General features: G+C 43.9%; 1 protein-coding gene across 1 annotated transcript in view; it reads right to left on the reverse strand.

Annotated features, from left to right (window-relative positions):
- Positions 1–209: 209 nt before the first annotated feature.
- The window catches only part of PRR5 (proline rich 5 (renal)), a 54205-nt gene continuing 26596 nt past the window's right edge, over positions 210–27818 (reverse strand). Inside the window, exons 7-8 of the mRNA XM_010291195.1 lie at positions 4570–4708; positions 210–1347 (exon numbers count right to left, since the gene is read on the reverse strand). Coding sequence (XP_010289497.1) covers positions 797–1347; positions 4570–4708 — 690 coding nt within the window. The 3' untranslated portion in view covers positions 210–796. The remainder of the gene's footprint in view (positions 1348–4569; positions 4709–27818) is intronic.

Consider the following 27818-nt stretch of genomic DNA (forward strand, 5'->3'; position numbering starts at 1 on the left):
TTTATTTAGGAAACAAGTAAGTTGAATTCTGCTGGAATGTCTCCATACAATGGATGCTCCAGGAGTCAACAGTGCACAGATTTCTTGGAACTGCCACATTCAGAGCAAATTAACACGTCCTTAAAAGCCAGTTTCAAGACAACTCTCTCACAGACACAAGGTAGTGGCTCTGAAAGAGAACATGAGACATGAGGCATCATGTGACATCAGGTAGCACATTTCTGTTTATTTGCCTTTCTTCAAGAACTCTAACTCACCATTAGGCAAAAGAGTACATACAAGATGTACAAGAAAAAGATTAGAAGAGACTTCTTTTATCACTGTATTCTGTGGCATGAAGGCCCACAGCCTCTGGGGTTTTTTGCTTTTTTAAAAGGATATGTTTTTACTCTGGCTGAGGTGTTACAGTTCAGAGAACAACCTGCTGTCTACAGGATATCTCTTAAGAAAATTAAAAGTGAACACAGCTGTTTGCTAGGCTGTTTTACTGAATGAACACTGCCAGCTGCACTAGTAGCATTTTACCAGACACTTGTCAGCTTGTGAACCCCTAAGTTTATACAGATAACAGGAAATCCAACTGCAGAGTGATGGGAACAGGGAGAAGTGGTTGGAGTTTCTTCCCCCTTGCAGCAGATTCCTGCCTGCTGTAAACTTGTGTTTGTGTACTTCAGTACAGCTGTGATGACCTACAACAGAGGTTCTGCCCTAGACATACATAGCTTGTCCACAGTCCAACTCAATGCGTAACTTTCACATATAGTATTAAAGCCCAAGGTTTGTCTCCCAATGTCCTTCACATGATGCTCTGTCTGTTCACGTCCACATTGTATGCTGATGAATTAGAACAGCCTCGGCCAAAATCAATAAAAATGCCTTCAGAATCAGAGTCAATTGACTCCAAAATCTGATCCACTATGTTCTCAGGGCTGGAAGAGGGAACTGGAATCAAGGAAGGGTCCCTGTCCAGCTCAAAAGACCTATGTGGGTCGTCCATTGAGTGGAAGAGTCCTTTCTGTTGCTCCACTGTGCTGAGTTTGCCAGAGCATTGCACTGACCCGGTGCTGGGCCTCTCCTGGTCTCCGGACAGTGAGCTTTTTGTGGCCGTCATGGAGCTCTTGGAACCATTGTCCATGATGGTGGTAAGGTTGGAGTACCCCTGGAGCTCCAGGCAGGAGGTCATTTCCGAAACAGAATGCCTTCGGATGCCTGTTCCATTGGCAGCCATGCCCTCGGTTTCATACTCGGCCACTGGCGTCAGCAGTGGATTGTTGTAGCTTTTTGATCGCACCACAGGGTTCTTAGCGAGGATGTCACCTGATTTTGAACGCCTGAAGAATCGCTTCTCTGTAAATAGAGACAGATCCTGAGTAACATCTACAAAGTCTCCCATTTTTATGGTACTAATAATTACAAGTGTATAAAAGAGAAGTCAAATCCTGAATATTCATGAGCTTTTCTTGAATGACAAAAGCTTTTTTAAAAGAATGTATTTTGCTGGTTTTATAGATCCATAGGATTCAGATTTCCTAGCTTTCTTTAGCATATTGAAGACCCCAAACATATCTTTACAAATAATAGCTGAGATGCCCTTATATTCATATAACTTCAGCAGATGGAGTAAAACAGTAAATACTGTGGGAGACCGGCTATACAATTGCAAATACTTTCTTTAGACAAGAACAGAAAGCACAATTCTGTTCCTGTTCAGGCTATAAAGGTCATCACTAATTTTTAGTAGTTGAAATTAACTTTTCCACCCACCCTGGGAAAATCAGGTCTCTTCAAATCTGGGGCACAAGGATAAAGACAGGCAGTCTTACTAATAAATTCTGCAAAAACTTAGATTCAAAGCATTGTGTGGAGATCACACAAGGAGAGAGCACCAAGAGTGTTTGGAAACATTAACTAGAGGGCAATGCCCACAGCAACCTTTTTTGGGGAACAAAGCTGCACTCTATCTGGCAGTGATTGTATGAATGCTGGAGGAGTGGCTGAGGGAGCTGGGGGTGTTCAGTCTGGAGAAGAGGAGGCTGAGGGGAGACCTTATCGCTCTCTACAACTACCTGAAAGGGGTTTGTGGTGAGGTGGGTGTTGGTCTCTTCTCCCAAGTAACTAGCGATAGGATGAGAGGAAATGGCCTCAAGTTGTGCCAGGGGAAGTTTAGACTGGATTTTAGGAAAAATTTCTTTACTGAGAGAGTGGTCAAACATTGGAACAGGCTGCCCAGGGAGGTGGTGGAGTCACCATCACTGGAAGTGTTCAAAAAACGTGTAGACGTGGCACTTCAGGACATGGTTTAGTGGGCATGGTGGTGTTGGGTTGGTCGTTGGACTTTTGATGATCTTGAAGGTCTTTTCCAACCTTAATGATTCTGTGATTCTGTGTGAATGTTGCTGTTAACCAAGCGGGCTCTTTTCAAAGAATGAGCAGCAGGTGGCAGCAAGTCAGCACGGAGATCTGCCACCAGTCGTTTAGTGCTGGAGTGCTCTCCAGCAGCTAGCTCAAAATGATCATCATGAAAACTTTTTGCAGACTTCATTGTTCAGACTCACTTGTGCAAAAAAACCCAACAACCAAAAAATCGTAGTGTGAATAATAGATCTCACTTTTGAAGCTTTCTCCCTGCTACTCTTCACTTTGCCATCCCCATGAAAGGGTCACGGCTGGAGAAGGGAACTGAGTTACACTCTGGAAGTCAACCACAGCCACTGCATATAAATTGTCGGTTTCAAATTAGGATGCTGGTATATGTTCCCCTCCAAACCATGCAATTTCCTTTACAAATACCAGTCTCTTCTAAAACTATACTTACGTATAATCATGTGCTTACCTGGACATAAATTCCAACCATATGCTGTACTACTAAAAAAGCCAGTTTCTGTACTGAAGATGATTGTATTTTGCAGTTGTTTCTGCCTCAGCAGTGAAATCAAACAAGCCAAGTTAACTTTTGGACTTTTTGTTTGTTAGGAGTTTGACCTGGCAAACAGAAAAGGTTCCCTGGGGCTGCCCTGCCATGGAAGAAAGGGGGTCAGAAGCCTCACCAGTCCCAGGGAAAATATGTCACAGCTTTAAATCATATTACCAAAATACCAGGAGAGCGCTAGCTGCGCTAATTTAAAAGCAGCAGAGTCTTACGGACTTGGCTCCCTTGGATCTCGGTTCACTGACTATAGTAAGACCAATTCAGGAGTACTGCCACAGACCACAGCAAGGGGAAGTGCTTAGTCCACCAAAACCTCCCTATCTTTTGCAGACATATAACACAACATTTATTGTCTAATAACCCACTTCACTGGAGTTTTATTCTCTTAGGGTGCATTGTTTCTGTCCTGACATACAGAAGCTTGTATTCAGAAAACGACAGTTTGGGGGCTCCATTTAAATGCTTGTGGCCTTTTAATGGCAAGCCACAAACACAAAGTAGTAATCGCGAACCATACTTATAAATACTGGCCTTCACTTATTCACATAAAACTGACTTGTTTCTTAAACACCTACTGCAATAAAACCATTTTTTCATTCAGCTTCTGGGGAAAATCAACTACCTTATTGACCATTTCTGACCAGCAAACAGATTAAATTGACTGCAAGGAAAACACACAATTGAACTTATTTTCCCCTCTATTTTCTCTGCTGAAGCAGGCCATCACAGTATTTACATTAAAATACTTGGATATTACCACATTTCCTTTTTGATTTATGCTGGCAGTATCCCCTTTGCATTTTCAAGAGATTGAATTATTATGTGGGATATTCAAAAGATCTTCATCTTGGCCAAATCTTGCCTCCACAGAAGTCACTGAATGCTTCAGAACTCAAAGAATCATAGAAAATAAGCTGGAAGGGACTCAAGAAGGTCACTCACTCAGCCTCTGTCACCAGGCAGGACCACATTTACCCACCTTGCTCCTTATGGATGCCTATGTATATAACACGTATATAGCACCTCTAGCACTGAAGATTCCAGAGGCTGTTTATGTACCATTAGAGGTTTTCCCTTCCACGTCAGCTGAATTTCCCCTTGTATGTGTGGTCCACTCTATTTTTCTCATCTCCAGTGGGATGGAGATAAGACAGAACAGCTTATTACCTTCTACTCTGCAGAAAGCTTTTACATGTTTGAAGTTTCTCGCTTAGTCTTCTCCAAGACAAAATTTCTACTCTCTTTTTTGAAGAGGCTTTGAACAGCCTTGTATGATCTTTGTGCACTGAAGAACAGACAGTACTTAGCACTCTAGAAATGGCTTCTTTCTTCTTCCTCTCCCTGTCCATAAAGCATTCTGTGTTAAAGCTCTCATTAAAAAGTTGAATGGAAATGCTAACCACACTCTAGATTCACAGATTTATTAACGAGCACGGTTATGATGATCTGCTTTCGACTTCTGCCACTGGCAAGTTTCACCGTGACTTTGCACGTTGCAAAGAACATGGCCTTAGAAAAGGAGCCTGACCGCACTGTGTCAAGACTGGCAGTCTCCTCTTGTGTGGGCCCTGGCCCTGTGGGGACCGAGGTTTTGGTGAAGCCCTCTGTGCTGTGTCAAATTGAATCTCTGTTATTCTTACCCAAGATACAGGAAGAGTGCGTGAAGGGTCCGTCACTGGAATACAGACCATATGTACCCAAGTAAGGAGAAACGACTTTCTGGATCAGGGATTCCAGTTTCAAATAATCTTCAGTCACACCTTTCGACTCGTGAACCCCCTGAAAGCGAGAAAAAACCCCAAATGAGCACTGTCCCCTCCAACCACAAGCTTTCCTTGCTCACCAGGGCAAGCAAAGAGGCAGGAGGCAAGTTATATTGCAAAGGTGCACCATGATGTGATACTGGTTTGTTACTACAGTGGATTCCTCTTACTATAAAGCCAAGAGATGCGAGTCAAACCAGAGAGATTCACCATTGGAGTCTTTGTGAGCACTGCACAAATACTCAGAACGAGGCAATAGCTACTTCCAGGACATTTAAATCCAGAAAGGTACATCCTGCTTAGTGCAAAGGCAGTTCAGGGAGCATGGAGGATGCAGTCTGTGAAAGTGAATTAAAAACATCCCTGGACTTTTTGTTACTGCAATCTTATACTGACTTCCTGAACGAACTACTGCCGAGTGCTGCACCAGCGGCTGGTACCACAGGGTGTCACTGCCATCTAAGCAATACCAATAGGGTTAAGAAAAAGGGGAAATCGAGACTCTCAGAAATATTTCTTCCAGGGTATTTTCAACAAGAAATATTTACAGTGAAGAGGTTTGTATCTCTCTCCTTATCCCCTCCCTGGCACTTGCCATTTCCAGGCAAAAGTCACATTATAACTAGCATGGCAAGATTCACCCACAGGCAAAATTTTCTGCCCCTAGCTGTTAACTCTGCCCTTCAACCCACAAATGGGCTTATAAGGCTGCAGAGGTGACAGGAAAACCCCACGGAGCTGTTGTCTCCTTTCCACTTAGAGCTGCAGTGTGCGTACTCCTGCGTTGTCTGAGCACAGCCCTTGTATACTCATGTGTAGGATTCCTCTTGCAACTCAAAGTAAATTCACATTTTAGTGTGTTGCTATGTGGCCATATGTTTGACATACCTCATTGCAGAATTAAGATCCTAAATGTCATACTCAGCAAGAGGTTTGCTTGCATTTACCAGAATTCCAGATTTCTTAATATGTGCCTGAATTACTGCAAAAAAGAAACATGTTGGGATAAAAGTCTCCAGAGACCAATATGCAGATCAAATGCGTAAAATTGCAACACTTCCTTCAGCACGTGAAAGGATCCTGATGTTCAGGATGTACTCGCTGCTCAGTATGATTCACCAACCAGTGTCTATGCGTGACTATCAGCCTGCAAAGTGTTTGTGAATGGCTTACTTCACCTCTTGGCTGCTGAGCTGCCTGAATGCCGCCTGGCGTTACTTGATAACAAGTTTATGAATGGAAAATAAATAATGGCCAACAGAGAATGGATAGAATTTGGATTCCAGTTCAGCGGGTTTTAAATAATGAATAACAATCTTTGGAGATGTGCTATGCCCTGTAAAACTTTGGGAGAGTCACAAATACAAATATGAACACAAGGGCAGTGAATCTAAAAGCTTGCAAACACCAAAGTAACAGCAGAATGAGCCCATAGCTATTCATTCAATTTAAACCAGACAAAAATAACAGGAATAATTCAGAAGACGTAATGAAGGTGCATGTATTACTTCCAAGTCATTGTTAGCCTATATCAGAGAAAATGTTTCAAATAACAGGAGGAAGGGTCTCAATTTTTGTTGAGATCTGCTCCAGGGTTTCCCCTTCTGTCTTGCTGGGATTTAGCCAAGATCTCTTCAGCCCTCAGAAGGGCAACATGCCTGCTACCTTACTACATATTCATGATCGCATCAAGCTCGTAACCCACTGGCAAAGGCCAGCGTGTTAGGCCATCCACTCCAGGCGCCCATACCACTTACCTCTGGAACCAGACTCCTTAATGTGACACATAATACTAATGGCAAAAACCAGTGATATTTAGCATTGTTTATGCCCAGACCTTGTGGTAAAGCTTTATTGACTTTTCTGCATTTAAGTATTCTTGATACTTGTGAAAGAGGGTAGCTAAATATCAACTGTGGAGAATGAAACCCAGTAATTCATTAGTATCATGCTGCCCACAAAATAACTCTTACCACTAGCAGAACTGCAACACTGTACGAATGATAAAAGTGTCCTTGCCCAGTGGCATCTTAACACTGCCTGATTTCCTATCGGCCTTAAATGCCTGAAAAGTTCTTTCGGTTTCCCTCTCAGCTGTAAATTTTCTCTTCTGCTATATGCGCCTTCCCTGACAAACACCTCAAAAGCCTGAGCTGTATTCTGCATTGACTGCTGCTCTGGCATGGATACAGGGAGGCTTCCAGCAGCTCTGTTGGGTTGGGGTAGGCTCCTGGGATGAGCTGAGAGGATGGAAACTCAAATCCCAAGCTCCAGCTGCTGCAACACCCCTCCATCACGGGGCCGGGCAGCAGCTGTGCTGGGGCACAGATTCACCTCATCCCCACCACTGCTGCCCTGCAGCTGCTGTGCCTGGAGAGCCCGTCAGCTCACTGTTCCTGGGAAACACCATCTTCTCTCAAAGTCCCAACTCCCTAACCACTTGGATCGGCTTCTTCTTCAGTCTTGCCCTCAAGCTTCACTCCTGCTCTCCCAAGAGATCTCCACCTCCCTTTTCCCTTCAACCTCTTTTAGTTCCCACCTTTGAAGTAATGAGGCCACAAAATACCACCTTTACAGTGTAAAACCACCCAGTATTAACACAGCCTGCCATTAATCTTATTCCTCAGCTCTGCGACCACCCACGGGATGCTTTTCAAAACATACTGAAAAGTCATAGAACATCTGGCATCCGCTGGAGCTGTGGTGACTTCTCTTCTGCTCTGCACCTTGGCACAAACGTGCTGTATCCACCTGTGACATCCTTCCTGCGTGGGCCATTGTTTCAGCCCTTCCTGCAGGTGCCCAATGGGGCAGTTCCCTTAAGCCATTTTCTAGATGGGGAGCTTCTGTGAGAGGAGCATAATAGGCTGCAGATCATGTCCTGAACTTGTGAAAGAGTTTTTTTCCTGCCTTTCTTTCTGCTGTGTTATTCACAGCAGAATATCAATGACAAACATCCCCTGGGCCTCTACTGAACCAAACACAAGTACATCCCGATATTCAGCAAGGGTTATCTCAGCTTTCCAAGTGACCTAAATGACACCATCACTTATTTATGAATTACCCCAGCCCGAGTGGCCCTGAGGAGTGTCTGCAAGCTCAGAGCAAGCCAGGGGCCACCTCTGCCTGGCCGCAGCCTCTGCCCAGGGGCTGAGCAGCCCCACTCTGCAGCCACTGTGTGCCGCTCACGAAGCCAAATGTCCCCGACCCAGAGCCACCTGGTCCTTGCTGGAGCTGTGTCGACGTGACATGGCTGGGAAGTGTCCCGAACCCCGGGTCCGGGCTGTAGGCTGTCAAAGGTTGGGTCACGGGGTGTAAGGCAGCCCCTGCTCCTCTTCATGAGCTTTTAAGATCATGGCCCAGGAATAAGGTAGCTGCGGGTTCATACATCAACCCACAACAGGTTAGCTGAGATAAACCAAAGGTAGTAACAGGAGCAGGGGTGCCCCACAACTCTATCGAGAAAGTGGGGCTTTCCAATTCTGCAATTCTTCCAATTTCAATTCTTTAGTGAACCCCAGGCGTGGTTGGTGCTGCACTTGGTGCAGCTGAAGGGCAGCCAGAGACCGGCAAGGAGCTTCAAGGGGAAGGACGGACACCTCCTAAAGCAGGTCAGCTTTAGCAGACCAGGGGAAGCTTCTGTTTTGCTTTAGCTGCCGGCCCCAAGGGTACATTTAAACTCTTCTCTCCATCAGAGGTTTCCACCCCATCTCACATTGCGCCACGTGTGAAATCACTGTCTGTGTGACACCAAATTCTGTGGGAAGGCACTTCCGGTGGAAGTTTAGGATGGAGCAAAGTATGGTTATAATTGCTTCATATGTCTCTATGTAAATACAGATAGATGGATAGATAGATATACATGTATAGACATCTATACATCTATCTACATGGATGTCTACATATACTTAAAGACATATGAAGTCCTTTCTAGACCCTTTCCCAAATTTGTAAGTGATTGTGCTTATAAAAGCAAAATTAGCCTTAAAGTAAAGCCAACTTGGGATTGTTATCTGTGTCACAATAGTTTCTGAAAAACTGATGGCAGGACTTAAAGTTCACCAATAAAATAATAAAATAAAAGTATTTTCCTGTTATTTTGGCAGCTCATGGTTCTTCTTGTACTTACTGCTTGATGCCTCACTAGTTTGGTATGTTACTATATAGCATTATTGCAAGTGTCATACCTAGCAGGCTGGCTGCTTAGCTTGCAGGAAGCTGTATAGTAATTTGGAGGAAAAAAGAAAACTTGGAGCATTCTCAGTAAAAGAGACTCTTCCCTTATCTTTAATGTAATATTTGCTCTGCAGACATGCAAAAACTTGCTTTAAAAGATAACCATGACCTTTCATAAACCCAATTTCATTTTAGCAGGAGAGTTTCCTGCGTGTCTGCAAGTGTGAGATGTATCTATCAAATTCCTTTCGAAGGCCTTGCCTGACCCATTTTTTTTTTTTCAATTGAGGGCCAGAATAGCTCAGTATCAAATAGCTGCAAGTACCTTAGTACTTCTGGAACAGCGTAGCTGCTGGATCAAATCCTCATCTTGGTCATACTGTTTTGAAATGCAACAAGAATCACCTCATTGTCTTTGGACGGATTTTAATGTAGTATTTTGACATGAGTCTGCCCTGCTCTCAAAGCATGGATAAAGGGGATTTGAGTCCTGACGATAAGAATACTATTGCAAATGGAAAAGGTCTATACACAGCATCAAGAACAGATACATGCATTTCTGCATGTAACACAGTATCCAAGTCCCTTCCTTCAGTAACCTGTACTTAAATCATTTAGAAACAGAGAACTGTATATAGTAGTTCAAAAAAAAGGACCTTGTGCACTACTATTTTTGATATGCAAATCTGTAAGCACTCCCAGAAGGGCCATATATCCTAAAGACTACAGGTTATTGAGGTAGCTACTTTAAGAAGGAACTGCCCGGTCTGCTGAAGCACAGCACTGGCTGCATGCATGCCCCCCACTGCTGCACTCAAATATGTTGCTGGAACAAAACATTCCTTGTATTTGGGTACAAACCCCACAAGACAAAACCATAGTCATTCCACTGAGAACGGACACACCAAACCACTTAGGTTTCCATCCCTGTTAATTCCACAAGTTAACCACAAACTCCTACTGAGTTTTTAAAGGGCACAAGGGCTTCTAATGAAAGCACAGAGGGAAGAATGAATTCGTCTTTTGGCACTGCGAATAAACAGATAGGTTCAGAAGAAGAGCTGGCAGTTTTGGAACCCCATATACGGCCATGGCCTCCTTTTTCGATATACGTAGGACTTCTCTAAGCCTCAAAGTGGTCCTAGAGTAGAGGCCACTCCAGGCAGGCATTTAAGGACTCAAAGACAACTTTAAAACCTGCCTGAAGCTAAGGTTTATTACCTTAACCTTTTGCATGCTGTACAATAAAGATGAATTGTTTTGAAGACTTTTTTAATTAACATATGTTTTAACAAAAATACTACTAAGCCATTATCAACACCGTATCTAAGCACAGGCTACATGACTTGCAAAGCTGCCAGAAACCTAAACTCTATTTTGGCAACATTTGGCACAATTTGTCTTTAAAAAAGTATCAAATGTCCTTGCTTTATTTTACCATGGCAATGAAATAACCATAATCACAACTCTTTATTTCTATATCCTATTGTATTAATTTTTAACACCCTGCTCTTCTCTTCATGGGCAGTGAGCAGTGGTAGTGGCACGCAGGCGGGCAGACCTGCCATCGATCCAACTGGGTGTAAGATGCAAACCTGCCTGCTGCCTCTGTCCCTGTGCAGCTAGGCAGTCATTGCTGCATACTCCCTGGTTCCCTCTTTTTATTCATCACCAAAACTGAAAACCTTTAATTTTTGTTTAAAAAATACACCTAAACCATAACCAGATAGTATCAGCACTTCCAAATGAATGCTCTGAAATGACCATAAACCTGGCTGCACCAAGCCCGGCCCATCGGGGAGGCATTCAGGCTGTGAGTTGCAAAGGAGCCCAGAAATTAATCACCCACCTCCCACCACTTTTCACCTGGTGTTGGCTACTTCACTTCCTCAGGCTCTGGTAAAAAAACCAGACATGAAGCAATCTCCAAAGACAGTCACAGCCATGAAAAACTATTTATGCTGCTGCTGTCTCATTAGACAGCCCGGCCAAATTAGGATGCAGAGTTTTAGGCTTCTCATGCTCTTGTGGGCAGATGCAGGACAACTTACAGAGAAGACCTGGCTTGTGAAATCCTGGCACGTGGCACAAAGAGTTGGTTTTGTGTATTTTTTGCTGTTTATGCATCTCGCTTCTCACCTCAAAAACTGCACATGAAGCTGCACGTCTCCTTTTCACATGTATTAGGGAGCAAAGAGGTGGCAAAACCTCACTGTTTCAGTGGCAAAAACTGGTGGCAAATCCCTGCTGTTAATAGCCTGCCCAGGGAGACCAATAATGAAATACAACCTTACGAGCATAGACTGCTCCTGGGCCATGGAGCAGGCTACATCAGTTTCTGCTCATCACTCTGTGAATTACAGCCCACTCACCAGTGCTCACTAGCACAGCGCTAAGTAGAACAAAGATGACGTTTTCTTCTCAAGTACTCCTGGTGGGCAAAGCAGCCACCAGCAGAAGACTGGTATATTCACCATTTCATCCAACTGTCTTGAAACCTTGGGAATTGGTGAGTTACATTGACTGAAAAACGATTTACCTTAAAAATCCTGCAATGCATCAGCCTCTTAATGGCAGGCGAGGCACCAGACCAAAGGACTAAGCACATAAATAACAACAGTTGGAGTCAAAAGAGCTACAGCTAAAGATGTCACATCCTCTGGCTATCAGGCACACCTCAAAGGGATGTCTCAATGCATGCCAGGAGGCTAGAAATAAACCTAGCTGCTGGCTGTTCTTTTTGCTACCTGGCTGTTTTTCGTTGATGCTTGGCTCATGTTATTCCACTTCAGTGTCTTAGCTGGATCTCCACATGGCCATCACTCTCTCCTGCCTGACTCCTTTCATGTTAGCCCTTTGCTTCATCCTCTTGCCACCTGCTATTTCCTAGTACCCCAACAGACCTCCTGGGCTCCTCTTTCAGGCCCTGGGCAAGCCCCCTGTCATCTGCTGAGCTCCTCTGCCTCCCTGTATTCATCTTTCCTGCAGGTTGCTTCAGTTTTGGCAGGACAACTGCAAGCTGCCCCAGGTAACTCCTCACTCATCTGTGTCTGAAAATAATCATAAATCACTATTAAACACCAAACTGCTTTTAATGGACCAGCAGTAACTTAGTGTTTTGCTGAGCGCTTGTAAAAGGTCATAGGTCCTCTACAGTTTCCAGTTCTGACTTACAGAACCCGTCACTAGTAACATGTAGAAATGGTGGTATCACTCAGTTGCTTTTCACTTCCCTCTTTAGCACAGAATATTACAGGACCATTTACCTATTAAATTATACATGAAAAGCTACGCCCAGTGTCTAAGTGTACCCTAACAACTGGATGTAACAGTGGAAACTATTTTATGCCCACTTGCAACAGTAGATGTGCTGAAGTATATACTGGTCATTGTTTAAATGATGTAGCACGCAACTTCAGCTTTAATGCTTCAGCTGATCAGCACGTTTACATGAGTAAGTACTGGTGTAGAAGACTGTCTCCTATTTCAACTAATAAACTGATGGATGGCTTTAAAATGAAAAATAAAATAGAGAAAAATAAAAAGAATATAAATATATTAAAAAAAAAAAAATCTGTCTTCCCCCAGGTCAGGGTGGGCAAAGCAAGCAGTCCTTCTGGAGCCAAGGCCAGCACCCTGCCAGGAGCAGACGTGGCACAGCAAGTCTTGGTGTTTGACATGGGAGCAGCTCTACCACAGGGCACACCAAGCAGGAACAGCCATGAGCCAGACCTGGGGTCACCAACTTCTGGACTCAGAAAAGGAGTAGAAGCCAGATTTCTAGATGACTTGAGGTCAATTCAGCAATCATTACTCTTGGTGACCTGATGGCCTAGAAGAGCAAAGTCCTCTGCCCATGGGACAGGAAGCAGCCGGATACGGCTCAGCTCATGGCCAAATAACACACCTTGAACCTCAGTCTGCTGCAGTGTCCTCAGCCTGGGTCCACTGGAGTGTCCTTACGAGCCGGCCTTCATCCTCATCTACAAACAAAAAGCCATGACCTACTGCTGAAGCAGTCCTGACCTGGTGTTACCTGAAACAAAACGTGCTGCAGGAAGCATTTACAAGGTCAAGCCCAAATGCAAAGTGGGGTCCTGGCCTCATGTACGGCCCTGTCTTAACCACATAGGAAAACAGCTAAGAAATGCAACTATTTTCTACATAAAAGCAGCAGACTCCTTGGAGGAAAGAAAAACGCATTAAGAAATGCATTTCTTTCTTTAACTGGCAATGGGTGAGATCAGTATGACTGAAACACACATACAGCAGCGATGATCGGACAAATACTGGGTAATAATAGTTGCCCAACTACTCCCAGGGAAAACTGAAATTAAAAGTCACAAGACGTACCACAAGGCAGACATGGAATAATATCTGCAGCGAAAACAATCATTACTCAGCCAACACTGCTGGTGGAGAATTGATAAGGGTGTGCACACTCCACGGCACACCCTGGTGACCACATAAACGGCAAGATCTGCTTCTTATTTTAGTCAAAGAGATAACAGCAACCTTGCTTGTAAGAGATTTGGAAACAGTGCCCTTACAGGCCATGACTACTTGTTATCCCACTTCAGCACACCTAACACCTTTCATTGCATCATATCTAACCTTCCAGAACTTGAGTAACACAGAGCAATCTGGACTCAGAGCAGGCATGAAATCACTGCAAAGAGGAATTGGGGACAAATGGGCCACCAGTGCTTGCCATGTACACCACTGGCAGCACAGCATGTGCTCCCAGGTATGCTATGGGTCACATTCTGGATTGAGGTCTGCATCCCTCCTACTTAATATCATCTAATATCTAACCACTTAATTTTTACTGATTTTGCAATGCTCACACACAAACCAATGGCAGCAAAGTTATGTTACAGTTTACTTGGTTGAGAAGAGGCTTCAGGAGTGATCCCCAGATATGTACGATTTTTGTTTTCTCTACAGCACTCTGGCACTTTCATTGACCAAGCCCATCCAGCCTCATGCTTTGGAGGAGACCACAGTGGCTCCTGGAGCAGCAACTGTTGCCCAAACAACTGAAGCTCTCCTCCCGTGCACAGCTCTTCAGAGCTGCTGCTCTTACTGCAAGGGAGTCTCCCGCTCACATTTACTCCATCTTCAGCTGACGTGCACACCACTCTACTGAAGAACTCAAAGATCTCACTCTTATACCCCTTGCAGGAACTCCCTAGGCTCCAACACAAAATCAGGAAGCCCAAGTAGGTGGAGATATTGGGCTCCCTCACCCTCAGCCACCCACCTTGTTCCCTTGGAGTCAGCCCTGCAGACCGAATCTCCCAGTATTATACAAATGGAATTACATTTGTGGAGGAGCATCTGGCCTCCACCTATACATGGAGTAAATGCAAACTCTTGAGTAGACTCATGGATGTATCAGATGTGATAACGGATTCTTCTCAGCCTTTGCAATCTTGACACCAAGGGCAATACAGTGTGTAGAATCAGCTGTGCAGTGTCAGACCAAAGATTAACTAAATTCAACATTTTCTTGCTAACAGTGATAGCAGGAGAAGGGCACAGGCAAAAAAAGGAAATAGGGTGCACTCAGCGTGGGCTTTCTTGTAGGATATGTTGGTGCTTCTGGCAAATAATGATGTAAAAACTTGCTGCATGGGACTTTGCAGTAGCCCTTAAGCATAAACAACCTGTGCTAGAAATTCTTAACCAACAAGATGAAGATGGTCAGTAATTGAGAGGATAACTCGTTTCCAGTAATAAAGAACCACCCTGACTATTGAGTCATCTGAACAGGGGAAAGGATGGATTTCTTTGGTACTTTCACTAAGTGCTCTCCTTGTGTAGTTGCAGCTTTCCTATTTAGGAGGTGAGCAAGTGCAATGCTGAATCCTTCTTCTGTCTGACAGAAAAGGACAGGACAGCTGGCAACAATTATTCAGCTTAACTCTGAATGTTAATTGCAGTTAAGTGGAACTATGCTGAGTGACATCAGCTGGTGGTCCAGCCCAAGCCAGCAAGGGTAAAAACAGGGTGAAAAAAAGTAAGACAGAGTGTGATTAATTTTTCCACTTGTATTGATGAAATCCTGATGCTCACAGAATCACAGAGTGGCTGGGGTTAGAAGGGACCTCTGGAGTCATCTGGTCCAACATCCCTGCTCAAGCAGAGCCAGTTGCCCAGGACCATGTCCAGATGGCTTTTTAATGACTCCAAGGAGGGAAATTCTACCACCTCTCTGGGCAACCTGTGCCAGCACTCAGTCACCCTCACAGTAAAACAGTATTTCCTTATATTCAGACAGACCCTCCTGTGTTTCAGTTTGCGCCCATTGCTCCCAGTCCCATCACTGAGAACCACCAAAAAGAGCTTGGCTTCATCTTCTTTACATTCCCCCTTCAGGTATTTATAAACATTGGTAAGAAGTCCCTGAGCCTTCTCTTCTCCAAGCTAAACAGTCCCAGCTCTCTCAACCTTTACTCACATGGGAGATGCTCCTGTCCCTTTATCATCTTCATGGCCCTTTGCTGGACTCTCTCCAGTATGTCCATGTCTCTCTTGTACTGAGGAGCCCAGAACTGGACACAGCACTTCAGATGTGGCCTCATGAGTGCTGGGTAGAGGAGAAAGATCACCTCCCTTGACCTGCTAACAATACTTTGTCTGATGCAGCCCAGGATACCATTAGCTTTCTTTGCAGCAAGGGGCACATTGCTGGCTCATGTTCTTCTACTAGCTTCAATGGGGCTCAGCATTTCTGGAGGACTCTCTATCCGAGAGCCTCAAGTCCCATAAAAAAGTTGAGTTAAACTCTGGGAGCTCACTGAGAGGGACTACAAGATCAACTAATCAATTTTGATGAGACATCTGGGTAAAAAGAAATGCCCTGCATCAAACTCACAGGGAGCAGAAAGGAGTCAAGGACTGGAAGTTTAACCTTCATGGTTCTGCTTCTAGCCCACTTGTCCGTGTTTGCTGGGATAGAAAATATTAGGTACTTCCTCCTGGGTTTCCCTGATGATTCATGCCACTTTCATCCCAAGCCAACAACTCAGACATTTTTTAGCCTTTAGGAAACAGACTCAAAACAGGATCAAAACTGCTTCAAGCAGGGACTAAATTTTGCTTTGTTCAAACCTGTGTTGACTAAGCTGAACCTGATTCACTTAAACTATGTGTGCCCTCTTCCCCGTGAGGGTTTCTCTGCAGCAGTCCAAAGGCAGAATAGAAAATGTGCCTGGGCTGGGGGGAAATGGAGGCCACAACTTTGCAGACTGGAACAAGCTGGAAGAAAGCAGTTTCCCCTCTTGGAGGGCTATCTCAGCCCTGTGGAGGGGACTAAGAATTCATAATGGACTCATTTTCAGTAACCTCTAAGACAATGCTATGTGTGTTCGCAAACATGTATATCTCGTGACAGGACAAAATGTGAAAAGTAGGACTTGTACATCAAATTCCCCATTGCTTTAAGTCAGAATAACTCCTGTTAGGTTAATAATTTTATACTGGTTTACAATCACTGGAGGCTGTGCCCTATGCGTTATATGTCCATTCCTAGACACCAGTATCATTTCTGCATGTGCAGGACAGATGCAGCCACACAATTCATGGTTGCATCGTTATGAGCCCTCAGCAGTGTTCCCTCACATTATTTTTCTCTCACTTCATTTTATCCTAAGCCACTGGCATGCTGGTAAAGCCTAGAATATTTGAAGTGTTAAATCATGTCTTGTCTCATCTCTGCCTCTTGCTTTTCTCATAGCAACAGCATTCATGGGAGGGAGAGGCAGAGAGGCTTGCCATTGCTGTATTGACAGAAGTCAGCACTTCAGATCCCTGTGACTGCCTCAGAAATAAAGATCTTGTCATATTCATTTTAATCTCCAGCAAGTGCCAAGTTATGTCAATGTCAGCATGAGAAGCTGCTCTGTCTGTCTCTTCCTTTCATTGGTGGTACTGAGACACAGACAAAAGATAAGGAAGACAAAACACCCAGACACCATTTGGGTTCAGCTGGTGAGAGTCTTTCAAATGGCTCAGCTGCAGAAAGATTGCCATAGGATTTTTTCTTTCCAGAAAGGATCAAACACTAAGAACAGGCTAGTTTTCCCCTGACCCACAAAAATTCAATGTATTGTTTTTCTTTAAACTGTATTAAACTTTTATACGTGACTGCAAAAGACAAAGCAGAGGAAGACTGAAGAAAAGATATGAAATGAACAGAAGTAAGGAAGTTACCTTGAGGCTTTACATACAGTGCTTAGGATCCTGCAGAAGCTGAACAGCCAGTTTTCTAATAAAGATCCACGAAAAACAGCGGTATGCATTTCTGCCTTTCACAGGTTTAGGGCTAGAGGTTTTCTGATTTCTGGCTAAGTGACTCACCTGGCACAGATCAGAGCTGCAATCATCTCAATCAAATAAGGTAATGTGACTTTGAAACAACGCACCAAATGAATCTATGCAGAGGTGAGTGTCTCTGAAGAGCTGTTTACGGAATAAATTTGAGCTAGAGTTAGTTTATCTGCATTTACAAATGCTTTGGCACTGCCACATTACACTCATGGGCAAACACACTGCCACGTGTACAGAAGCGCATGTGCAGCCCTATGCAGAGATCACCCTGAGAGTTACCAAATTATTAGATGGGATGTTTAATGTCCAAGAGAATAAAGCTTCTCATTTCTTTTTGGCTCCCTCCTGAAGTTCTTGCTGATCTATACACATTAAGCTCATCTAACCTTGATGGGGAATTAATGACTTAACTCTAAGAATTGAAGTCTTTTACCCAGTCTTGGCTCTGAGTGTTTTCTCATTTAACATTTATTACAAGAAAATCCACCTTGCATTTATTTTCAGGTAGGTACTCAAAGAGAAAAAAGGATGGCAGAGCCCTCCCTCAGTGCATCCTCTTTTGAAGAGATATCCAAGAAATGTGTTGGAAGAGCTGCAAACATGCTGTTACCTACTTGTGAGGATTTCTGATACTGCTTTTCACAGCCACACTCCACTTCTAAATCATTAATGAACATTTATCCCTCAGCATCCTCCATGCTACTACATCCTTTGCAGGTGACTAAATCTCCTCCATGAATTTTCTTCTTTTCTGAAATACTGTTGAATAGACAGAGCAGATGCATCAGCTGTGCCTTCTGGATTTTTAAAATTTTTGCTATTTCTGGTAGTGACACAATTTTCACCACCACCAACTCATCCTTGTGAGCCAGAAAGCAGCAGATCACCTCCAGATCACCTATCCATCCTGGCTTAAGAAGGTGCATGGTTCAGACAGCATCCACAGGCAGCTGGCAACCAGCCACTCAGGACAGCTGCTTGCTCCCAGCCTGCTGCTTTTGCAGGCAGGGAACAACCCACCAGGACAACTGGGAACTAAGCAGCACACTCCTGAGCAAGTGTTTCGTGGTTATTCTCTTGCACAAGGAGGTTGAATCACAGAATCACAAAATGGGAGGGGTTGGAAGGGACCTCTGAAGATCATCTGGTCCAACCCCCCGACCAAGGCAGGATCAGCTAGCACAGGCTGCACAGGAATGTGTCCAGTCGGGTTTTGAAGGTCTCCAGAGAAGGAGACTCCACAACCTCTCTGGGCAGCCTCTTCCCGTGCTCCATCATCCTCACAGTAAAGAAGTTTTTCCTCATGTTGAGGTGGAACTTCCTGTGCTGCAGTTTATGCCCATTGCCCCTCATCCTATCACTGGGCACTACTGAAACTTCCATCAATCCCAGAAGACAGATGTTTTGGAGCCCAAAGGGCCTGCAGCCTGGGCCTGCAGGAGCCCTCCTGGCTTGCAGCAAAAGCTTTGCTGAAAGCAACACATTTCTACAGAACGATTCAATTTCAATAAAAAAAGTCTTTGCCAAGTCAAAACACTCGGAAAGTAACTGGCTGAATCTATAGTGGAAACCCTCACTCAGCAACCCAATGTATAGAGGATAAAAGGAAACAAAGAAGTACAAGCATACAAAATCTGAGTTTACAGGCAAAAAGCACTGAGCAGTGTACTCCCCAAATGCAAACAAACAGTACACAGAATAGGGATGTAATGGCAGGAGTGGCTCTAGAGGTCTGACCTTCCCTCCTTTGTCCCTGTCACCCATCAGGGACATGCACACTGGCAACTCCACGCTCTGGCAAAATTCAGCAGTATTCAGCAATTCTTGCAACAACCATGGTTGCTCTGTATGTAATGGAAACCTGTGTGGCTGAAACCAACAGACACCCTGACCTACCTCTTGTAGGTATGACCCTACTACTGAAACGAAAGTCTTCCCCACCCTCCCCCCCAAGCTGGCTGATGCTTTAATTTAATTTGCATAATAATCACACAGCCGCCTCCACGGAGCAAGCCTTCTCCTCGCTTCTGTTTTAAATGTTAGCTACACATATAACCGTATTCTAGAGCTTTTCAGACAAAACTACTGCTCAGTTCCTCCTCTGCTATACATGGGCTTTAGCAGAGCTGCATTAGCTTCATACTGCCTAAACATTTGTCCTCCTGCAATTCAGACATTTTAAGAAACAATGGAAATACCCCACTGCTTCTTCCAAGGTTTTGTTCTCTTCAACTAAACAAGGAAACCGCAAGAAAGGCTCATGAGTGATACAGGAGGAATGAGGGATTTTTTATTTTTTCTTCTTGGAGCACAACCAGCAACCTACAACTAGAGGACAAGGACTACGTTGCCCCATCTCTAGAGGACATTTGGACCACTAAGGCCAACATTATTTGTCATAAAATCACTTCCAGTATGTTTGTCTCCTTGTATTCCCCATTTGTCTGTCAAGATACATCTACCATCGCTTACATTAAGCTGCATGATCTTTAGTGGAGACCGTATTTTCATTGTGTTTATACAGTACCCAGTGCATGAAGGCTCTTCTCTACCCATGCTAGCAAAAAAGGAGGTTTGGAGCTACACAGTGGCCCATAATAGAAACAGCTGGCAGCTCCTAGCCGCTCAAAGCCAAGAAATTTAATTGGTTTTATGTAAGAGCCACTGTGAGTGCAAAAGCTGTATTTTGCAAAATACCTTTCTGACAGACTTCAGCCAGGCTAACAACAGCTTTTCCTCTTGCCAGCATCTGCTTGATTGCAGCACGCTTGCTTTTTGCTTTGCATGTGGATCAAAGAGCACTAGAGAGCAAGCCCCCGCCTCATGACTTCAAATCAGAGGCCTCTGGATCCATTTTGAAGAGCACACGAGTCGGGAGCAGTTCCCTCTCCACACCCCTGGCTTGCCACACCGCAGCTCCCACCTTCCTTCTGATGGATGGTTGCATCTCACCAAAACTGTGCTGCCACAGCCAGCCGGTTCGCACGCCGCAAAGCCGTAACGTACCGGAGACGCTTGTCGCAACTGCCCACACGCCTGCCTCGCAGGCACAGCCTGTCACAGCGTTGCCACCTTGTGCTGCAGAAGTTTTGCTTTGACCACCTGGTAGCAAACTGGAAACAACCAAAGGCTCCCAAGAGGTAACGGTTTAAATCAAAGAATGCAATCTGAATCCTGTTCTGTCACATGATTAACTGTTTACCTTTTAATTGCCTGTAATAATTGGGTAGTGGCAAGTTAATGAATTTCACAGTACGTGTCACATATCACTGTGCCACACAGTTGTTTCTTCTGCAGCCACAGTAGAGCTAAGGGTAAGACTGTGAAATTACTGATAGAAGACAATTAACCCTGTCCACTCACCATGGGAGAAAGGATGCCTCCGACAGACCCATTCAATCACTCCTCTATCTTTTGCAGATTGCAATGCACAGCGTTTGTTTTGTGTTTTTTTAATTTTTTCATTTTTGAAGACATACACTACAAAGCAGTTACCTTCTGCACAAGTCCCCGTGCCACCAGCCTGGTACACACTGTCTCTGCGGGCTGCTGGCTCTGGCACAAGCAACCACAGACCCAGAGAGGAGAGGTCCCGCTGGGGACAGGGCTTGGGTGGCGTTGCAGAGCAGGAGCTGCATCCCAGGACAGATCTGACTGGAAACTGATGGGGACTCATCTCCAAAACCCACAGGGAAGCCCATGTATGCAACACCAAGAAACAATCCTGCACAGTCTTTCTGTTGGAAACGTGACTTTTGCCATTCTTCTCGTGAGCAGTGCCAGGTGAATCCCAGCAGGGCAGAAGGTGCTGCACCAGCGACCCTGACCACAGCATCGGCTGACCTTGCTACCTACACGGAAACAGCTCAGTCACAGAGAGCAAACAGTCCTCCCCCGTTGTGCCGGGTGCCACCACTGCAGTAGCTGACAGATACCATCCACGGTGTCGGTGGCAGCTGGGATGGCTCCCAGGTCTGTGGACAGCCATAACAGCTGAAAAGTGACTGCCACCTCTTGGGACTCACCGCTCCCCCCCCGTAGAGCCCATGGCAATTCAAAAGCCATGATTCCCCAGTGGTTTCATCTACCTGGGGACATCCAGGAAAATGAAATACTATTCACTAAATAAAGAACAGAAAGCTATTTAAATAAATTGTGCTTAGGCCTCTGATGTAGAACTGAAGTGTCATTAATTTAACTCACCTCCCTTCCTAGCCCTTTAATTCTCAGAATGAGTGTCCATACAGAGTTTTAATGAGGTTTAATTAATCTTCTTTAAAAGGTAGCTTAGATTAACTTTCTTATGTTCCCCCCGTAGACAACCCATGAATTACAGTATTAAATCACCCTGCCTCAAAGGATTCTTGCACCGTGGGAATGTTTCCTGCTGGGAGTTTTTCAATAGTCAAAATTTCTGTGCTATCTTTTATGCCAGTTTTAGTCTACTGGCCCGAACGGATCCACAAAAGACATTTGTACAAACTAATGCAATTAGCTAAAACCTTCTCCCTCTTACTCGATAAGATTATAGGGTCTGCAGAGACATTCTAATTCAAGTTAAGAATGATTTTACTGATTTAACTCTATTTTGTTAAGGATTAAGGATTTGTCTGCCAATGAACTTGTACTGGTTTTAATACGCCGGTTTCATTAATGGAGGCAAACTCCAGGAGACAGACATTTATTTTAGTAAGGACAACCTGGTTTAGTTGAGGTTGAAGATGTACCTAACTGACCTGAGCTGAAACAACTCACACTTGGGTTGCACAAGTAAATTATTGTGGGCTGAGGCAGTCTCAGGTGCCATAGGCAGCAGCTAGACTGTAAGTCCATGCACGCCCACTCTAGCCTCAAGGCAAGTGTTGAGTTATTTGAAGCAGGACAAGTAAGTACTCCTCACCTACAACAGCGCAAGACAGCAGATGGGCAGTAACTGCAGAGGACCTCATGGACGATAACAGCATAACTCTAGACAACTGCTGCGGCGTTTGACCGACTCTGTCTGAAGCCATACCGCTGGTTAACTAGGTGGTATCCTTCGCAGAAGTGACATTTTACTTAATGCGAGTACTCTTAAAATGCACTAGCAGTGTCTGCCCAAAGACAGTTGTGTTTGATTGGTATAGACAAGGTTATGGTCATGTTCCCTTGAGCATTGTCTTTCTGTTAACAGGAGGGACAAGACACACATGTGAATTACCAAGCCAAGGTGTTCATGAGGCAGGTTCATATGTAACAAAGCAAAACAACTACAACATTTCATGCTGCTTTCCTGTTTTTCCACTGCTTAAGGTTACAGAAGTGGCAACATGTAGTGTTGTCAAATATGCTGAGAGATAGTTTTGCAGAGTACCCGGTTTCAAAACAAGATCTGTTCTTTTCACATGGCAATGGACTTCCATTGGCCGTAGTTACAGAGAGGGTCCACATGAGCACAGGTCTTTCAAGGTCAGTGGTGTGGAAATGCTGGCTGTGTTGGAGTCACTACTGAAAAGCCTCCGGTCAGTCAGGCTCATGGAATGGTTAATCGCAACCACACTCACTGCCCTATCTCTGCCCCTAGAGAAAACATACTTGTGGTGAGCCGTGAAGTAAGTGCCAGGTGGAAACAGAGCTAAAATCATTATAGAGGGAAAACACCTCTGATGTGGTTTCCCTCCTCAACTATAAGCCTACAGCTTGTAAATGGAAAACGGATAGCCACCGACTGTCACTGACTCACGTCCTTACCGCATACACCAATGTCCCCAGCTATGTCAGGGGATTGCTCTCGACTGACAGACATGCAAGCGAGCAAAGGCAGTACTTTGGTTAGTACAAATAGTGTATTTAGCATTCCCACCTGGCACCATCAGCCAACTGAAGTGTCAGCACTGCTGTAATACACATTTAGACCTTTCTGGTTCCCCTGTGTTGCACGCAGGCTACTGCTGCTGCCGCTTTTTTGAACAATCTGGTCAGTTCCCAGCTTCTTGTCTAATACTCATTAACACAGCACATCCCGAACTGCTTCAGGCAATACTCCAAGATGTAGATAAAAGAATTCTAGCATTTTTGCTGCTTCCATGCAGAAATGATTCCCAGCACCAGAAAACTAGCACAATAATAAAAACCATATGAAGAAATTAAAAATCAAATATGACAAGTACTCCTCACTAGCAAAAAGGTCAAGATTGTCTTTCAAAAGAATCTTTTCTCCCCAACAAATGAATGCTACACCTTGTTAAAAATCATGGCAATACAAATTCATTCCAGGATAACAAACCTGTCTCAATTTAATTACTGCAAATGGCATTTGCTGATAAGGACAATAAATAAGACAGAATAAGCAGAGGGCATTGCTTAAAAGTGAACATTGTTACTACAAAATACTCTAAGGTGTAAATCTTGAGGGTCAGATTCTCAGTTTCATGTATGTCAACACAATGCAATGGAGGACTCCTCCCTTTATGTCAGGCAGTGTCCCAGTTGTAAGATTTCTTACCTCACTCCTCATGTGCCTATGGGGCTGATGCAAATGACACAGACAAGCCACCTTATCACCAGGAAGTAAGAAAACACATTTATGCACAACCCAGAGGAAGCACAGGTTTTTGATATGGTGATCTACATTTAGATAGGGTCTACAATACATTTATTTATTGGTTTTTAATGTTGTGTCTTATAAACTAGGAGTTCAGAAAAAGGTATAGGAGAAAATAAAAGCATGTTGAAACCTCATATCCATACCATTTTGTTCAACCGATGATTCAGGTTTAAGAGACTTAGTAACACAATCTCTCAAAAGCAACCACCAAATTGGAAACCCTATGACCATAAAGAATTCACCCCAGTTGACGCAAAGCAAATCTCTTGTTCCACAGGGAGGACCCTGCAGTTTTCTGATAGCGCAGAGTATTTTGTTTTTAACCACTACACTGTCTTTGGTTTGCTGTGTGGCTGCTGAGGTGGAAAAACAGCACTCTTTGCACTTACTTTCAGCTCTTGCAAGGTGCTTTTCTACCTCTTTAAAGTGCAAGGAGCTGAACCTACATTTAGGAACTTTCCAGAGACAACAAATACGTCCCACCAGGCAGTTTTATGTATTTATTTTGTCTTCCTTTACAAAGAAAGACAACACGCAAGGGAGTTCAAATGAAGCTGAGAGAAGCCAAAAAGGAAACCACAGGTTTTATTTTTCTCTTCAGAGCTTGTGTTTAGTGAGGCCTCATCCCTCAGCATGGAAGATATTGTGCTGTGCTTTTTTAGGGTTTTTAAATACCTCAGGTCACCCAGAGACATTCTGTGAACTCAAATAATCCTGATGTTAACTGAAACATGCAGATGAACACTCTTTAATTCTTCTCTTCCAACTTTCTCAGACCTTAGGAGAGATACCTGGAGATAAGATGTTCCAGTTTCAGTGGCAAAGGTCACTTTTGACAACATGTTTTAGGAAGTAAGTCAGATTGTTTATCCTTCAGTGGTAGTTTTGCTTTCTTTGGTTCACAGAGCATAAGGGAGAAAATTCTTTTCTAATATCTCCTTCTGTTCATCCCTCTCCCTCCAGCCTCCTAGTTCCACCCGAAGAGAAAGGTCATTGAGGCAAGACTGACAACTTGGTGTAGTTACGTGAGCTCCTGTGCATCTCTCTGTGCTCAAAAGCAGCTTTTAGTTCTTCTCTTACTTCCCACAATCATGACCCTGCTCTTGAAGGCCCTACAAGTTAAATAGGAGCATCCTAGAGGCACTTTAGCTTATGTTGCCTATAAGTGACCACAACAGATTAACATTTCAGTTTGTGCTTTGTTACCGCGTCAGGCTATGCTAGCAACAGAAAGTTTGAGTGGTATAAGGCCCTTCCTCCATGCCATGGTAAAACTCCCACTAACTTCAACAGCATGGGAATATCACTCCTTCTCCCAGATCTGGGGGACTGCTTCTTTCCCGATAGATTACTGGCTTGTAGTTAGTCCAGGTTATAGCTCTGGTGGGATGCCGAAGTGGCTCTACTGGATTGGAGAACACAAGTCTAAGAATTAACCTGAGGAATAATTTCTGATCCCTTAAATGGGGGGTATCATACAACAAAGCTTCATATCTACAATCTGCTATTAAAATACTTGTAACAACTTTATCCCAGAAATGGAGGTTCTTCTTTCCTTCAAAGAGGGACTACATAGAGAAGGTATGAGATTTTTCTGCCTCTCCCCCTCTTCTTTTTTCAAATCTTTGATGTCTTAGATGCAAAGAAATGGAGGTACCTGGCGCTCTGGGCAAATTGTGAGGAATGTGCCAGGTTGGTGATCTCTTCTGTCCCTAATCCATATCCTCTATCATGTCACTGTATGCCAGAGGACTGGTGTGGGTGCTGTATCACATGCTAGGGTATTAAATGCATGGCTGGTAGGTATACTTCCAGCAAATAGTTTACTGTGGACAGGATGAATGATTTGATGCAAAGAAGGAAAATCGATCACCCAAACAACAAAGTAAGGAGTTCAACTTCATTTCAGGCCCTTTTACTCAGGAGGCCTTTGGCAGGGACTGTTTTATTCTCCTTGCCAAAGTGTGGCCAGCTGAGCAAGGAATGTGTGCAGCTTTTCAATAGGTCAATAACTTGACAGAGGTCAATGAAATCACTCACATGCTGAAGCCAATGAAGCTAACCCACACTCACGTAAAAGGTGTGCTTACTGAGCTTTGCTAAATCAGCACCTACCTCCTGAATAAAGTCCAAGGATGGCTGCAACTTCCATTTCCTCTTTAAAAAGCTTCCCTTCCCCTCCACAAGGAAAGTGTCTGCCTTCTGACAAAAGTCTTCCCCTACACCATGACAAGCTAATACATGAGCAACACCAGATGCACCCTGCATTAGTTACCAAATCTCTGCCACTTTAATCCAGTCTAACAGGACAGACTGGTGCATGTCAGCATGGGCCTTTGTCAAACTGTGACCTTTGTCAAGCTGACATTAGAGCTGCTGTCTTGAAGAACATGACCTACTCCTTAATTGTGTAACACAGCTGCACAAGGCTGTCAAGTATAGAAATGGGGAAACTTAGCACCAGATTCAACACTTTGTCCAGGGTCGACATCACTAGACTCATCTTCTAGCAATGGGAATCTGTTGCAGTGTCACCAAGTTTGTTATGGAAGAGACATCCACGGTACACAGAAATAGGGATTGGACAATGTCCACACCAAGATGTTGTGTCTCAGTCTGGGTAACCCATGCACACAAGACCATCATGTACTCTTTGGACAGCTGAATTGTTATCTCTGTTCCAGTACTATTCACATGTTGAGTTAATCTAAGTTAATCTAAGTCAAGGAAATTCCATTATTATGCCATAAATGAATAAAACTTGTTTTTGTTCAACATGACATTTTAGTTTGGGAAAAAGCCTTTGCTCTGAAATCCAGTTATTGACTAACACTGCTAAGCATGTAAATAGCTCACTCCCAGATCCTCTTCTGACCCCTTTCCGTAATTTCCATTAGATTTTCAACCACAAGTTTGGCAAAGCTATTGCTGAGAACAGACTTTCATCATCCCCATCACACAAGTGTAGGTAACGTATGCAGAAATAAACACTCAGGGCAAACTCCCTCTCACTTTGTTATTGATTTCCATCAACAGCTTTGCTATGAGAATGGATTTGGCCTTTTACCCTAAACAGGCATCCACCTTATTAACACCTCTGGTTGTTGAAGAAAGCAGAGTTGCAAAGAAACTTCTTGTAGCACTGATCCTGGCAAATGACTCCATGTCACCTCCTGTGAACTTTCTAAATCAGGATGTTATTCAGCTCCCAGCTCACCACGGAATTCATTCAAAGCCGGATCCTGCCCATAGCCAACACAGATTCTCTAAAGAAGAAACCACAAAAAAGCTAGCAGATCTATTAGCAATGACACTTCTGAAGCCTGGTTTACAATAGACAGTTCACCTCATGTCTAAGAAGGGATGAGGCCTGATAGACAACCTTCCTATGATTGAGGTTTTCACAATGGTACGCTCTCATGTGGAGTCTCTGGTGTCTATGAACACAGCTGGGTTCACAGTTCAGTTACATGAATTCTTTGATGTCTCATTATGCAGTTAAGCCCGTGCTCCAGTTTTTCCCTAAGGCTCCTCTCCTCTCTCCAGACACTAATTTCCATGAAACTCCTAGGAATCTTAGTATCTCTGATATTGCTGTCATTGTGCCACAATCAGCCAGTAGTTTCAAGAAGCATTTGGCAAGATGGATGCTAGGGAGAAGGGAGACAAGGGGCAAGCAGGCAGTCCTATCACATAAGTATCTTTTTCTGAGAAAACCAGGCTAAACGCACCATTATACACCCCAACAAATGTACACTGTGAGAGCAGAGGTGAAATACCATTTCTTGACCCGACAGAGAGAATCTTACTCCTTGCTCCACTGTCATCACTGGCCTTTAGTTTATACTGCTCTTTAAAACACTTTCAGACACAGAACTAATTCATACGGTGATGAAGAGCAAAGAAACATTTCAAGTGTGAGAAACTGTATCTTTTCATTTGCTTTATATCTATTTATTCATTAAAAAAAAAATCACCAGCCAGGAAAATACCAAATTCCTCACCCCCTACAAATCCATTCATGTCTCTT

This window comes from Phaethon lepturus, unplaced genomic scaffold, assembly GCF_000687285.1.
Source record: "Phaethon lepturus isolate BGI_N335 unplaced genomic scaffold, ASM68728v1 scaffold4427, whole genome shotgun sequence".
NCBI classification, from domain to species: Eukaryota; Metazoa; Chordata; class Aves; order Phaethontiformes; family Phaethontidae; genus Phaethon; species Phaethon lepturus.